This window comes from Gobius niger (genome assembly GCF_951799975.1).
Source record: "Gobius niger genome assembly, chromosome: 3".
Lineage (NCBI taxonomy): Eukaryota > Metazoa > Chordata > Actinopteri > Gobiiformes > Gobiidae > Gobius > Gobius niger.
Window position 1 is genome coordinate 25,205,629 of NC_136854.1, and position 16,332 is coordinate 25,221,960.

General features: G+C 45.6%; 1 protein-coding gene across 1 annotated transcript; it reads right to left on the reverse strand.

Moving 5' to 3' along the window:
- Window positions 1–209: 209 nt before the first annotated feature.
- ube2o (ubiquitin-conjugating enzyme E2O) lies at window positions 210–16,278 on the reverse strand. Its single transcript, XM_079553066.1, has 22 exons — window positions 15,718–16,278; window positions 9,913–9,972; window positions 9,620–9,730; window positions 9,455–9,552; window positions 9,314–9,377; window positions 9,097–9,240; window positions 8,340–8,449; window positions 8,118–8,268; window positions 7,979–8,033; window positions 7,714–7,864; window positions 7,224–7,379; window positions 6,875–7,029; window positions 6,538–6,650; window positions 4,995–5,123; window positions 4,811–4,900; window positions 4,406–4,724; window positions 3,767–4,134; window positions 3,481–3,670; window positions 3,070–3,206; window positions 2,788–2,991; window positions 2,601–2,658; window positions 210–2,247 (listed from the first exon to the last, which is right to left on the reverse strand). Exons 1-22 carry the CDS (start codon window positions 16,120–16,122, stop codon window positions 1,460–1,462), a joined length of 4,056 nt encoding a protein of 1,351 aa, XP_079409192.1. The 5' UTR covers window positions 16,123–16,278; the 3' UTR covers window positions 210–1,459.
- Between the last annotated feature and the right edge of the window lie 54 nt (window positions 16,279–16,332).

The window sequence follows — 16,332 nt, forward strand, 5'->3', positions numbered from 1 at the left end:
TCTTAGTTCAAGTAAAACAGCAGGCAAACAGGGCTCTCTTGTAACACAATATAAGCACAAGGGACTCGTCAGACCTGTAGCTTCTAAATAAATACAATAAAGGTCTGAACAGTAAACAGTAAGACTGCTCCATTTTCCCAGGAAGCACAATCGACCCGGGACTTCTATATCAGACTGGAAGTGTTTCTTTAAACTTGTTTTAGTTGGTTTAGTTACAAATCGCCTTGTTAAATAAGCTTCTCTCCTCTGTTGGATCACCGCTGTTGTCCTTGTGTTTTTTTTTAATCAGCTCTGAGCATGCAAAGTGGATATAAACTCTGGCTGCTCGATTGGGAAGTGAAATACTGGCTTTGTAGTGGTTTGAACTCCGAGCAGGACAAGAGCAGCTGTGGATGCAACCGTCTGAGATGGGACAGAGTAATTTAAGTAAGGCAACATGTCAAAGCGAGAGGATGGAATGGGTAGCTTAATATTTTTAAAAACTGCAATAACATTGGCCATAAAGACATTTGGTGAGTAACACGCACCATTTGAGGAGGCATTAGCAGTGTTATGACCAATGCCAAAGTAATGTAAACTGTCACTCTGCACGTGCCATGGTTTTGGTGTGAGCGTTGGCGAACAGTGAAGATGAGGTGGCTGGCAGTTTAACAACATTCAGTACTTGTATGAAAAAATGAACTTTATGAATGAATGCATGAAGTGTGTAGCGTGTCAGTGGATAAGACAAGTTTGGCAGAAAGCATACAAGTAAATTCTAATTTAAAAGGATCCTCCTGGTCAAAGTATTTTGGGACGTCCCCTCCTCCAGACCACATTGTCCGTCCATTCGTTGTAGTGCATGGAGGTACAGCATTAATGTCAGTAGTGCTACAAATAGCCACAGTCCGTCACATAGATGGGCTGAGCATTGCAGTTCTTTCTGTGAAACCCAGTCATCTTCAATATGTAGCCAGTTGGCAAAACATTTTTGAGGCTGATCATGGTAGCAAAGTGGTTTCCAGCACGAGTCCGCTCATTGCATGACTGGAATGAGGAGTCTGTGTAGTGGTCTTCATGGCACTGTCTATTTACGTCCATCCTTTCTGGTCCACCCCTGGTGAAATCCTGCAAGTTCTGATAAAAGCTTTTCTAAAGTGACCATTAAATGTCAGGCTTTCTGTGCAACAACAGGTTGTTCCCATAAGTGGCCATAGGTCCAGTGCTCTTTTAGCCATCAGGCAGTCTGCAGGGACACCGAGGGAAAAATCAAATCTCACCTAAACTTAGTGTCTGAGACAAATGCAGCGGTTCCCCTGCAGCGGAGGAGTTTGGGCACAAGAGCAGTGAGAAAAATGGAGGTAAGGACTTTAGGGCAGTGGTAGGTTCCTGCTCTGCATGTCCTGATAATGGACAAGTTGAAAGGGCTGAAGAGAAGGTGGAAAGGTGAGAGTGCACAGAGCAGGAGCTGAGGAGGCACTTACTTGTCCTCTGTGTTATCGGCGATGCCTGCAGCGATGAGGGCGGCTCGGTACTGCAATAAGACACCTCGAACACTCTTTACAAAGCCTTTAGACAGTGGGAACAGGGGAAATCCAATGTCCGGATACCCCCCGCCCTCTGGGAGGAAACTACGGTAACTCTTTCGCCGTTTCTTGGGTCGCACAGCGGGCTGAGTTGCAGAGCCAACTCCAGCTCCCTGCCCCACATCAGATGTCCCACTGCGTACTAAAGTCCCAGGGAGCGTGGACGTGCTCCTGTTCTCAGCACTAAGAGCGCTGCTCTGCGTGCTTTCACAGTCAGAGTTCTGGCTCAGCTCTTGTGAGGCTGCAGTAGTGGACGGACTTAGCCCTGAATCCTCCAGCTCCTCCTCCATGATGCAGCCAACTTCTGCTCCCTCCTCCCCAGGTTTAGAGGGGCTGCTATGGGCCACAGCCACAGGCCCTGCTCCCAAAGGCAGCTGCTCATCCAGAGGCTCCACAGATGAGCCCTTGCTCAGATGGGAGCGGTGCCCCCTGTCTGCAGCCTCGTGCAGCTCAAGCCACACTTCCAGACGGTGCACCAGCCGCCAGCCGTTACACACGAAGTGCAGCTGGATCTCCTGCTTGAAGACCTCCACAGGGTGCTGGAGGAGCTGCGTCATAGACTGGACCATCTTAATGAGCCCCATCTCATTGTAGCAGCGGCTGTTCTCGTAGCCCTCCTGCAGCCCACGGTCACTGTCGAAGCCTGCCTCGTTGTAGTATGGCTCATTGACCAGGATCAGTCCTGTGGCGAGAGACACCAAGGTCAACAAACAACACGACTCCCTTCAAGAATACAAATGAATGAACAGATCATCTAAAAATCTCAAGGTAATTTCCAATTGAATAAGAAACATAAATCAAAAGGAGGGATGTTTCCATGTCAGTGCTCCAACATTTAATTCAAGCAGAGGAAAAAAAATAAGAAACATTTTCATAGATTAGAGACTGGCTTGGAGCAGAGCAGACGACTGCTCATTTAGTCAAATGACTCTCTCAGTCCTGTCCAACCCCTCTGAGAAATGAGTTCATGAATAAAAGATCTGAGTGCTACAGTGAGGAGCAGGGGCACAGCGCTGTTTCTCTGGCCACACGCACCTTGTATCGAGATGAGAACCTGCAGCAGACTCGACTTGCTTGTCCACCGCTCTGTTCCCTATTAAACAAGGCACAAACAGCATAAGCACAACAGCAAGTCGATCAGGCTTTTATTCAATATGATTAAATTCTTTCCATTGAAATGTGTGCATCTAATCAATAATAGTAGAAACACTAATGTATTCACCTTTCCGATCCAGGTGCCCAGGAGGCTCACGCACACTTTGCCGTTATCATACAGGTTCGGATTGAGGCGGCCGCTGCACTGGGAAAGGTAGCGGAAGAGCGGGGGCACAGCGGGGTAGATGTTAGGGAGCTGTATGTCGAACAGAAACAGCCCATCTTCGTAAGGCGTCCGTGTTGGGCCTTTGATCAAAGCGGAAAACAGGTCCTTTGGAAGAGCAAATAAAAACCCAAATAAACAAGCACTTATGACGAGGTGATCCTGGTAACAGTGGTGAAAACATACCATGCGGTCCTCAAAGGTTTTAACCATGATCCCATCAGGCAGAGAGGTGGCCAACAGAGCCATTTCTTTTCTGACTGTACTGAAGAACTTCTTGGCCTCCGCAGGCTGAAACTCCATTTTCTTAAAAGAATGTGTGTCTGCGACCAGAAGAAAAAAAAAATTTGAACCACTTGCATAGGGCTCATTTATTCAGCGATTATCAGCGGTCTATTGTGTGTTGGCCATCCTTAAGGACAGACCTGCCCCATGATCAGCTCTTTACAGATACATTTGTACTAGGGCTGTCTTCAAAACAGCAGATTATACAATACAAGTTATTCGTTTGAGGAACATGTGAGACATCAGCAATATTGCAATATTTTTAGACTGATGTTGCTAATTTGGAGATATTTTTTTATCCGTTTCTCTGACCTGGTGCCCACTCCAGCACGCTGAACACCTCTCCCTTGGCACTGGTGAAGGTGACGCCCGGTTTGCCGCCGCTCTGTTGGCACAGCACTGGGGTGTCACTGAGGAAGTCGTTAGGCCAATCACGGGGCCACTCTGGCATCACAGGGGTTTGTGGCTCAGGTTGGGACTTCTCATCGCTTGACTTTTCTACCTGGAGATTCAACACAGAACAACAACAGAAGATCAGCCACAAAGATGTCCACAAATGTCCATCCTTACACGGTTGAAGTTATAGGACTTCTTTTACCTCTGCCGCTGCTCCTGCGCTGCCTCCCGCTTCAACCACTGCCTCCATCTTCTCCTCTTCCACGATGGCCACATTGTCCAGAGTCTTTCGGAGGTTTTCCTGCAGCTTCTTGATATCATCCAGGAAGCGCTTCTCCTTGGTTGGTTTCTCAGGTGCTGCGGGCGTCACTGAGCTGGAGGCGTTGGGAGCGGAGGCGGGTTCAGCAGAGGTGGGAGACGTGGGCGATCCCCCGGTCAGAAGCTGCTCCACGGTCATGTTCTTCAGGCTCTCCAAAATCTTCAGTGCCTCTTTCAGCTCCCTGAAGCCCCGGGAGGCACCGTCCTTACAGGGCTTCTCTGCGCCATTGACCGCAGGTCCCGTAGCGTTTCCTACAAAAAGGTCACACTTAACTAAATACTAAAAATAAGCAAAACACTTGAACTTTTAGCCTCTGTATTTCTTAACAACTTTACATGAATCTTAAAAATGTCTTCAGGATAAAGTTGTGAATAAGTTTTGATATTACATTAAAGGTAGCAACCATCAACATTTGACTACGGAAATGATCCAAACGATTCAGGAGAAGGTGCCTGGACTGACAGTGTGTCTACAGTATATAAAGACCCTTTCATTACTCAAATGTGAAAGATAAATCCCCACCTGCCGCAGACACAGGACTGGCTCCAGTGGCAGAGCTCTCAGCCTCTTCAGAAGGGGTCGCTTTAGTGGGGCTGGTCACGCCGGCTTTGCTGCCCTCCTGTGGCGAGATGATGAAAGTGGAGGAGCTGGTGGGAGTGGGTGTGGCCGTGTCTGTGCCGTCCGCGGTGTTTGCGTGGTTGTCCTCTTCTGTGGTCACTCCGTTGTCCGTCTCCCAACTGTCGCTCTCGTCCTCCCACTCCTCTGTGGACAGGACACTGCTGGTCTCCTCCACAGAGTCATAGTCCGTCTCCTCGATCTCAGACTCAACATTGTAAAGATGCTGCAATTTGAACAAGACGGTCACATTCAGCCGAGTGTGAATTTGAGAATGCTGCAAAGGCAAAAAGGCCAAAGAGAGAAACACACCTGAGGCAGGACAATAGTCTTGGAATTATCTGCCCATACAACCTCCACTTTGCTGCTCACATCCACTCGAGACACTTGGCCGACAGAAGTCTGGAACATCAAGTTGGTTTGACATTTTCATACATTTTTTATTGTTTTTTGCTAAATAGGCAGAGTCCACATTGTTGGAAGAGTAAATGCTGACCTCATTCTCACAGTCGTTCTGTCCGTTCTCAGAGTTCCATATTCTGATGACAATGTCTGTGGTTCGGAAGTGGAAATCTGGGTGATCCGCGATGTCGTACACACTCACGTCCTCCTCCAAACCAAACACCTGATTCCAGCAAAAACAAATCCTGAATTAGACAGAAGCACTTTAAAGATTTATTAAAGTGATGTAAGTTTGCCAAGTGAGGAGAGATGGAGGGAAATTTAAGGGTGCATTATGCAACTTTTTATGTGGGGATAAAGTGTATATTTGTGCATACCAGTGTTGGGAACGTTACTTTAAAAAAGTAATTAGCTACTCACTACTTGTTCCAAAAAGTAACTGAGTTAGTAACTGAATTACTCTATAATAAAAGTAACTCGCTACCAGGGAAAGTAACTATTTGCGTTACTGTTTAAAAAAAAAAAAGTTGCTATATGTCAAAGAATTTGGATTTTTTTGTTGTTGTTGCTGTTTTTACAAGTCACTTGAAATGGTTAGAACAGACAGGTGTTCAAAGATGTTCATAGTAACTGAATGAACTGAATGGGGGGTGAGTGGGGGAGGCCCCTGTGACTGAATGGTATTGTATTTCTGCTGCTTTTTTATTAATGTAGGAATACGGCCGTATTCAAAGAGAATGGGGAGGAACAGGAGTAACATGTGCCAACGATCAGGGCAGACTTTACGCACAGGCATGAAGTCCCTCCGTTCATTCATCAGGCAAAACGGAAAACAATCACCAGCAAATATAAGTTTACTTGTTCTAACAGAAGGTTAGTGGCCTGCAGTGTCTCTGGAGCAGAGAGCGGGGAGAGAGGTGCGCGTTTAGGTTGTGCTCCGTGAGACTCCGCCCCCTGCTCTCTGCTACTCTCCTCATGCTGACACCGCGGCGCTTCATTCAGCCCAATTGTAACGTGCCACTTTGTTTACCCAGTAACGATAACAGCGTTGTAACGACAGGGAGAGTAATGAATTAGATTACTCAGTTACTGAAAAAATTACGTTGTTACCTAACTTTACAAACACATTACTTTACATCAAAATGCAAGAACAAGTGGTCAGTCTTGCACATTTTATAATATTTGTAAAACATTTAGACTATACAACCTGCAGTTACATATAAGACCTGAGGTGGCAGTAGTGAGCATAAAATGACCAACAAGTATGGGTCATTGTGTGAGAGACTTCTGAGGACTATAATGAATATAATCACAAAATAAAAAGGAATACAGCGATAACTATAATTGGCAAATAAAATAGACAAAAAACACAGTAGCTTGGACAAAATAATTTAGTTTATTCCTTTGATTTATCTAAATTAACTGTGGTGACAGAACGGAGCTTATACCAGCACATTTCTGTATTTAACAGAGTTTTTAGCTCCTGCCCAGTGTGGGTTAGTTATTGGGTCTGAGTTCTAGTGTTGCTGTGCTCTCTGACTCCAGTTATATCTAGCTGTATTCTTTGCTGTGTTCTCAAACATACACTGGCATCCTCATGAATCGTGTGATATGGCCGAGCCCTACTGTGAACTGACCTCTACGTCGTCCCCAGATGAATTGAGCTTGATCCACTTGACCACACAGGTCCTGCCTTTGTGATCTCCGGACTGAATCACCCCGTACAATCCTGGGTCCTGAGAGACTTGAGCTGAAGCAAAACACAGACAATCTCTGGTAAATAAAGTGTTCATCAAATAACAAACGGGCAATGAAACTCAAAAACGCACGGCTAAAAAAACTTGGCACAGATAATGAGCAACCCAGTTTCCGCAGGTGTCCTACTTACACCTGCGCATCCCAGTCCCCAGAGACAAGTCTAACACAGAGATCTCTACAGTCACTAAAAGAGACAAGAAATGGCTGAATCCTCACGTCGTTTGTCAACCACAAAGTCCCCGGGACAGAACTCGTGGCCGTCCAGGTGCTGGATGGGGATGAGGTCGTTGGATCTGATCCCTCTCTCCACTCGACCGTCCTTCCACATCACGTCTGCAGTGGTCTTTGTAGACACAACCTCCACAGCCACTCTGGGAAAAATAAACATCCATTTCTTATTTCGTTATTACGATCTATGATGCTTTTTATTTTGTTTTCTTTCTATTAGATTCAATTGTGAATAACCTTGAAGTCCCAATACCCTAGATGACATTTAAGCTGCAAAACTATGGACAAATCGAGAATGCACTTTGCTGTAGGTTCCGCATAGGAGTGTGTGTCTGACCTGTCGCCAGGCTTAAACTCGCGGGAGAACTTGGTCCTCTTCTTTTTGTGTTTTCTCTTGAGGTTGCGGATGGACAGAGGGATGCTCTTCTTCCGGTTGGTGGGGAGTCCGCCGCTCTGAGACGAAGCAGTGGAGCTCGCCGAAGACGTCAGAGAGCTGACAACAGGGTCAAAGGAAATTAGTCACAGGAAAACAATCCGTCAGCTGTGATAAGGGGTAAAGAAATCTAGTAGGTCTGCACACTGCTTACTTTACACTCATTACAGTTGGGTTAAAGAGCTAAACAATTCATTTTTAAAGTCAACACTACTGAACCACTTTGGAAATGCCACCCTAAAAATTGGTGAGGAGAGAAGTGGACAGTGGATCTCAGTCTTGCAACATAAATGACCGATTACAATGCTAGACTCAAGCTTTTCTTCAAGTCTTAGAAAAGGCCCATCAACAGAACCTCCTTGGGGAAGGGGGGAACTTCCGAATAAAACCTCACCTTGTGTCATCCGTGTCGTCCGCCGCCTCGTCGTCTGCGTCCTGCTCCGTCGGCTCCATCGTCGTGTCGTTGGTATTCTGCTCCAGAGCCGGCGCCACAGGACCGTTGTTGTTGCTGGGATGAGATGAATCCGTCTGCTCCGATTTGTGATCTGCTCAGTGATAGGAATGAAATTTAATCTGGAGCCATTCCTAAAGCCTCCAATTTGACTGTAAAGTGGATATTTGAAAGAAGAGGCTGGAGTAAGTAAGTCGATATAAGTTACCGTGTGCGTCTGCATTTTCAGTCTTCTTTGCGTCTTTCTTCAGCATGCGCTTTAGCTGGAAGCAAAATATCTGCGTCTTAGCACCTTTAACCTGAGTGTTATGTTGGACAAAGCTTTCAAATGTAACTAAAGCACCTACGTTTCTGACCACGAGGTCGTCAGGCAAGACGGGGCCACCCTCGGGGCCTTCACAGGTGATTCTCGTGGCGTCGCCCTTCGCTGGAAACACATACAGGGCTCTCTCTCCCAACTGCCGCTGAGTGTGGTCATAATAGCCCAGACGCCTCACTCTAAAAACATATTATGAGATAAACCCATGCCTTCTGTACAGTGTAGATGCAAATAGAAACATGTGTCTGACCTGCAGAGGTTCTCCTGGGTGATGGTGGATGGAGGGGGGTAGACACTGTCGGAGCCTTTGGGGGAGAAACTCTTTGTGATCCATGTTACCTTTAGCTCCACGACCTTCACCTGGGAACAACGCCATGTTTGTCATTTGTATCTTTAATGTAAAATTACCATCTTAAAGCAACGCTGTGGAGCATTCCAGGTTATGTGTTGCCATGTCAAAAACATACTCCTAGTGATCAGCAAAACACCCCATGAATGGCATTTTTAAATCGAATGGGAAACTATTTGAAGTCAAACCAAAACAGGAACATCTACATGGAGACCAGCTGGTGATGTCCCGCTAATTTCGAGTCTGTTCTGAGGAGAGGTGAGCCTTCTTACAATAAAACACCACTTTTTTAGAGGAATTTTCACCAATACAAATATCCTGGATGAAACTATTTATGGTTTGAAAGTTTTATTCACAAGGTGGCAACAACACAAAGAAAAAGACCTGTAAAGATGAGTATTGTAAGGCATTAACTTAGGCGCTACATCAGCCTATAGTCTGTGAACTTTTATATTTGGGTAAAGCTGAACTGGTGAACTTGGTTAAGGTAGGGGGATGGTCAGAGGTCAAAGTACTTTTAGAGCAAAATGTGTGTTGCCATTGATCAATTTAATGCACTGACATTACAGTTCAGAGTTCATCCATCACAAAAGTTGATCATGGATGAAATGTATTAGTTAAGTCCAAGTGTTTTTGAAAAAACGAGTCATTGCGTTACCTCTTCCACAACCACTCTAAACTTGCACTTTCTGCTGAGGACAGGTTTGACCCCCGACAGCCACTGTACATTCGAGAAGACCTTGGCTGGACCAATCAGAACTTGGCCCGGGTAGAAACCGTAGGCTTCATCAAAAAACAGTCCCTGAAACACACAGGCGTGAAAAGCTCTGACATTCAGGAGAAAAACACAATGTGGCAAATAGGCGGTCACATACCGAGTCGCTGACGTGTGGACAGACATCGTACAGCTTTGCACCGTCCTCCACGCTCATAGAGCACCTGCGGGGGGGGGGGGGCAAACATGTCAGGAGAGGGGTGTATGTACATGATTACTATTGCATGTATCAACACTGCACCTGGCTCCGTTTGAGAGCTTGAGGATGATGTGATTTGTCAAGTCGTAAACCTTTCCCAGCCAGAAGTCGTAGGCGATGTAGTCTCCGTACATAAAAGACTGGAAAATGTAACACTTTTAGTATAAATCAATGTTGCACGTTCATTTAGAACAGATACGATCTTACCCAAATGTGCTGTAGGTCTTTACTATTAACTGGATACAAGACGCAGTTCGTCCCCACTAGTTTTACTGCACACTCGATGTCAATGTTGGTCACCATGCCGCACTGGTTGTCCTGAAACGGACACATAATTAGGTCTTCTTGACTTATCAATGAGCACGGCATGAAAGTGTGGGATCTATTTTTAGCAACATTATACACGTGTTTGGTACAGCTGATGAAAAAGGAAGTAAAAGTGACGAAGAAACGGTCAATATAAAGTCTCTCAAAAGTAAATGCAAGAGAAAACCACATACATTTGTGTCGTTTCTTCTCACGATGTCCCGTATAACGATGGATCGATCTTCAAGTTTCAACTGTAGAGACAAAAGAAGTTTGTTAGACTCCAAGAATAACTTGCTCAATGTGAATGGGCCACATTTAGACCATCACAGCATAAGTGATTTGTCACAGCTTCGTCAGCAGAGGCGTCTTCAGGGAGCACATAAGGATGTCAGTAAACAGTCAAACACAAGCGCAATGCAGGACTTTATACTACCACTAGTTTATTCCTACTAGTATTTTAGGTGATCTCGACATAAATACAGTGGTATACAGACCACACTTAACTAAATCATTATTTTATTTCCACTTTGAGTGAGAGAATGGGAGAATAACACCACTTACATAATGACAATTCTTCTACAATAGTTTCCCAAAGAGAAGAGAACATTGTAAAGCAAAATATGCTAACATTACTCGCTGAAAGGTGCACAGCTGAGGCAATTAATAATGCTAATGTCTGTATTGAGCTGTAACTCTACTCCTCTGGTTTCTGGGAGGAAAGCGAGGAGGAGACAGTGAGTGTGTGAGTACAATGGGGATATAATCAATATGCCGCCATGTTTTCTGTGGTCTGTTACAGCACTCTCCTAATGTTTCCTAATGTCTCAGCCTCTGCAGGAGGCACGGACTTAGCTCCTGTACGGGGCGGTATTGCCGTTACTGTAGGCACATTATTTAGACAAATAAACAGGGTCTTGTTAACATTCATTGCGCACATCCTGCTGCAGCGCACGACTGTTGTAACCGCTCATCACCAGCTCAAAAACACTGCGTCAAATCAATACCATTTACTCCTGAAAACAGACTTGGCACAGCCCTTACAGCTCAGATGACCGGAGTGTTTCAGGGCAGGATTCATCGATACCGGCTTTGTTACACTTTCTATTTACAATTATTCTTTTTTTTAATGTAATGAAATAGCCTTGTCATGTTTAGAGGCCAGAGATATGCTGCACAGAAAGAAAAATATGAACGATACAAAGCAAATTCCTGTGAAATAATTACAGGCCTTGATTAGAGCACAGCAGCTGTTGCTAAGGCTCGTGAGGAGGAGAAGGCAGCAGTGAGCAGCCTCATAACACACCCATTGTACATTTAGGTTGTGTGTGTCTATTTTTACAAGTGTCATTGTCTTCTTTTTATATTGAATTCCAGATTGAAACATCGCCGTCTCCTCGCACAGGCCGGGGTGAACACTCGGGAGGGGGCAGATTGATTACAACAATCAATAGAAGACACTATTTGCTTTGACTTCTGGCCTTATAACAAGGTGCTGAGGAGCGAGAGAAACTGGCAGGAAGAGGCACTGCAGATGACTGCAGCTCGAGCCACGCCTGTTCTCACTGACAGACGCATCTCCAGCACGCGCTCATCTCAACGCTAACAAGACCAGTCCGCTGAGAGAGAGGGTATCAATTGTACTGCGCTGCTTTGGCTCAAACCAGTGCAGTCGCTCAAAAAGCACATTGGGTCCATGTGTGTTAAGCAGCCAGACATTAATGACACCTACAGTGAGTGCCCTCTAAACATATGCTGCATACATGGGACTTGACACAGCCACAGCACAAGCCAGAAAAAAGTCACATTAAAGCCACAAAGAGGGGTATTCCCATGTCAGTAAACACTAAACTGTTGGCAAAAGTCAAAGCATCAGTGACACCACCATCTCTGCAGTGTTTTATCAAAATGTGGCGTTGGGAAGAGGATCTAATGCATTTAAACCTCATGTTTGGCAACCGGCAGACAAAGCAAAGCAGAAGTATCTCCATTGAGACGAGCCGGTGATGCCCCGCTTCAAGCAAAGGTACGAGTCAGGTCTGAGGAGAGGCGAGCCCGCTCACAGTAAAGACTCATTGTTCAAAGAGGGATTTACACCAATAAAGACATGAATAAATACTTGTATTTGATTCTGTTTATTGGGGTGAGGTTCACGCAGTGCGGTTTTAAACTACGTCATATGGGTCTAAAAATCCAACAGAAACGTGTGCGATATCCAGACAGATCCCAGGAAAGCTTCTCAGAGGAGGAGGAACGTCCAGAATTAAACTGGAAGTGCATAGTGCTGCAGATGCCGTGATAGATGATGGAAGCAGGTGAGCCCAGAGTGGTCCATGTGTATGAGCGGCCTATGAGGAGAGGGGCCACAGAGATCCATTATCTCCGAGCCGGAGCAGGGCGAGCTATGAGGAGAACGAGATGAGCGGCGATGATGTCATGTTACAAGAAAAACATATTTAGCAAGTTTTATGGCTTCCCAAGCAGCTTGTGAAGCGACTGTAGGAACGTAATCCAAAATAGGCAAGCTCTTCACCTCCACCGTCCTGTAAAATGAAGCCTATACCCCCAAAAATCTATCCTCTTCACAACAATAACACGCAGAGTTGACGTCTCTACTTTGACTTCTTATGGCAAGGAACAAGTTCATTTATCTGAAAGGTCAAAAGGTTGTGGTCATTTATCGTCGTCATAAAGAAATCCGTCCTCTGAATCAAAACACAGGCACAACAAGACAAGCCAAGGCGAGAGTGCTAAATAATCACAGCGTCATCTCCTCTTCTCCAGTTCTGATTGTATCGTCTCGACAGTTTCCATCCATGTGTGACTGCTTAACCACTCATTTCTATATGCAAAGACGAACAAGTATTTTAGAAAAGCTCTCACGATCTAGGATACAAGAGTAGCCATCTGTAATGCAGACAGCTCATTAAAAACGGTGATAGATGGGAACAGGGAGATGTAATGTGTGTGGCATTAAATCAGCTCCAGAGCAAAACAAGATTACATGAGGTAAATCGTCCCCTTAGAGTTAAACGGTTCTATCTGCGTTCTGAATAGTTCTGAAATGCCTAGGTTTGAAGTTTTGACCACTCACAGAACAAAATGGAAATGGGTCATGTGTTTTTGCTCATAGAAAAATGGTACTTTGTGTATAGAATGAGTCCCGAAGAACATTCAGTGAATAAATCAATTTCCTTAGAGCCTTATAATTCTATGGGGACAAAATGTGACTTTGAAGAAACATTTCAGCACCTCATAGTCTATATCATCAATGCACACCACACCAGGCTGATGCCTTTGACCAGAAGGTTTGATTTTGACTTTTCTTTGAGACCTTTTGACGCTGTTGCTGTGTTCCTGGGACACTATCCTCATTGCTCACTCCTAGTTAGACCCCTGACAGAAAGTAAACTAGGGCTTTACATTGCATTATCCGATTTATTGTGCCCTTAAATACTAGCTGGTGCAATATCCAATTCCACAGCAAACGGCAAAGGTCCTAAATCAGACTGAGAAGAGATTTAAACTCAAGCTTAAGAGAACAAGTGCCTATACCGTTAACCATGGAGGTTTGTCCCCCCCTCAGATCACAGAAGCATCAGTGTTTTGCTAACGCAGATTGAAGCTAAGAACTGTTGAGTTTTGCAACAGCCCAGAACAAAGAGCGAATCAGAGTGGGCTGATGCAAGTCCAGACCCCTGCTCGAAGTAGTGGCCCGACTTTAAATAAGCCTCACGCTTGTGTGTTACCAGAAGCGAAACACTATACGCTCAATAAACCCAGCCCTGTCAACAATATTTGAAAACTACGATGGAAAATTCATAAATGATGAATAAAATATGAAAGGTTATAGGTGGCAAGCAGCACGTGTTGTATTGAAAAAAATAATCATCAAAACAAGGTCTGGGATTATGTCTTCCTTTATCTTATTTCTTTTCTTGTATAAATAATTGCAGGAGCTTGGATAAGTGTGTCTATGTCCTGGGAAGGCTCAGCAAATATGCAAAAGTGAGCACTAGTTGATGATAAGGTGTACTTTATTGATCCTTACAGGGAAATTCATTCTCTGCATTTGACCCATCCGTCAATGCCGCTGGGGAATCCTGTCGGAGACTAACCGTCTGCTAGATGTTTTTAATTCCATTAGCACTCTACAGTAAGGGAACGTCCAAGAAACGTCCAAGAAACGTCCTCATAAATGGCACTGAAGATCTCGTAAAGCCAAACTGAAAGTGTGCCCATCACATTTCACCTGAATCCAAGGTCAGTGAAATGTGACAGTCAGTGAGAAAATAATGAGCTTGCTAGATCAATAACATTGTTCTGCCAGTATCTAAGGCCTTTTAGGAATAATCAATGAGACACCTGTTTTGTTGTTCATGTTATTGCCGTTTTATGATTGAAAAAGTTTTACCGCATGAGTGTTGTACTGAGTGATACGAGGATAAAAACCGAATCACGATCTGAACTCTGCCATGATCGGCCGTATCGCCTTGGCCCGGTCTGATCCTGTCAGATCTCGAAGGCTTCGCAGGGCAGGGCCGGGTCAGTACCAGAGTGAGTGGTCGGATTGGCAGCCTCGCTCTAACAGACTTCCCCATGGCAGCTGTGGCGACAAACGTAGCTTACCACTGTCAAGGCACGGCAACTTTATTTATACCACGCATTTTGTACACAAGGCAACACAATGCGTCCAGTATGGAGTCAGTGAATAACGCTGGATAATGTAAAGTGACTCTGAGCGCCTGGAAAAGTGCTATATAGGACTAATGCAATATTATTATCTTGGAGCGATCATAATATATAATGTGATTCAGTAGTTTTCCATGTTTAATGCTGTCCTTGCTGAAATACTGGCAAGTTTCTCTACTCACTGCTCAGTCTTGGGGGATATAAGCGATTGTAGTGTGAGCTCTCAGAAGAGGCAGATGGCTGTAGTTCTAAACCAAATAAAATATGAAGACATTGCCTTTGGGTTGTGTTTAAAATGAACATTTTACTGGGACTGTCCACTGTACTCTCTGTGCCCGCTTCACTATTATACAGATAAGCTGTTAATTAGCAACGCCAGGTCAAATGTGGGCTATAATGTGCAGTGGAGAAGGGCTCAAGAGCACAAGGATAGACATTTGTTAATGGCACTGCACCATTGTCCGTGCCGGCCGGTAAACACAATGCATTGTTTCAGTTCTGTGTGACTCTGGGGCCAGAACTTTGCTCATTTAAGGCAAACAACAAAGCGTGGCCAATGTGAAGCTTCTTCTGGTCATATCTGCGAAATCATGGGGCCATTTGTGAGCGATTCCAGGCCAGTCACCATTCAATACAGAACACAAGTGGGCAGTGTGTCAGTGCTAAAGTGGCAAAAGTGGAGAAAGGCACTGCACAACTAAGTACATCATCACAAAGAAATAAACACGAACACAAAATGAATAAGTGACTGCAATTCACAATCAAAACTACACCCAGCAAATACCGTGTGAAATAATAATAATTGGCAGGATAACAGCAGTGTGCCAATAAAAAAAAAAGCATCCCCTAAAAGCTGGTGTTTGCTGGATACAAGGATGCTGATGTTTGACAAAAGCTCAGACCAAGTCACACCCTGATGAGAGCAGTCCAACATCATCGAGGTGTAATAGAGGGGTTTATTTACAGTTTCTGGTGGAGACATGGGCCCGCCAAGTCGTCCTTTCTCCACACACGGTTATTACGTGGAGGGTAAGGTTGTTTACTGTGCCATGTTCAGGAGCCAGGTGAGCCTGTCAGCACCGCCTGAGTGACATGAGGCTACAAGCTAAAGGGCTAGCTAGCATGTGCGCGTGAGTGCTAGTGAGTTAGCTGCGCTGCGGTTAGGATACGTTAAAGGCGAGATGTTAAAAGGAAAGGATAAGAGTATGTGGTTTGACAACACCACATACTCACAATAAAGAGGTTTCGTGTAAAATACGTGAAATCCATGATGTAAACAATTACTTGGCAGATCTGGTCTGTGGTACCTTTGTCTCTCGGATGTCCTGCTTGCCTCCTTCAGGGTACCACTGCACACGGACGAACCCCCTGCCCAGAGGACGGCTGGGACTGTCCACTGTACTCTCGGTGTCCGAACCACAGGGGAACCGTGCGCCTCCGCCGCCGCCGCCTCCCCCTCCTCCGCCGCCGCCGCCTCTCCCCCCGCCGTCGTCCTCGAGGTCCGAGTCCGAGTTAAAATCCTCCTCGCCGTGTATCATCCGAACGAGGCCAAAGCGGACCGAGCCGCGGTACCGCCCCGACACCAGGTCGTGGGAGAACAGCAGTCTCTGGGAGCCGTCCGCAGTGGGTGACAGCGCCGTGGATAGTGGCTCTGAACCCGGACTGGCGGCCGGAGAGGGGCCCGTAGGGTCTGATGCTCCGGGCTCCGCCATCGTTTCTGCTGTTTCAGGGAGTGATGCTAGAGCCAGGGATGACGGAGGAATGAAAAAGTGCGACCTGGAAGAAGCAGCACGTGTTTACGTCGCTACGGACACGTACGTAACAAGCGCAGTGACCGAGCGTCATCTTGCAGTGCGACAAATGACCGCGGGGGGGCGGTGTTACACAGAGTGAGATTAACCTTGATCAATCTGCCAAATCGA

Excerpts from the sequence above, each read along its gene's own strand:
- ube2o (XM_079553066.1), bottom strand. The coding sequence starts at position 16,122 with ATGGCGGAGCCCGGAGCATCAGACCCTACGGGCCCCTCTCCGGCCGCC. Across the intron at positions 8,269-8,339 it reads ACCCAGGAGAACCTCTGCAG|AGTGAGGCGTCTGGGCTATT; the intron begins GTCAGACACATG and ends ATATGTTTTTAG. Across the intron at positions 3,671-3,766 it reads GCGCAGGAGCAGCGGCAGAG|GTAGAAAAGTCAAGCGATGA; the intron begins GTAAAAGAAGTC and ends TTGAATCTCCAG.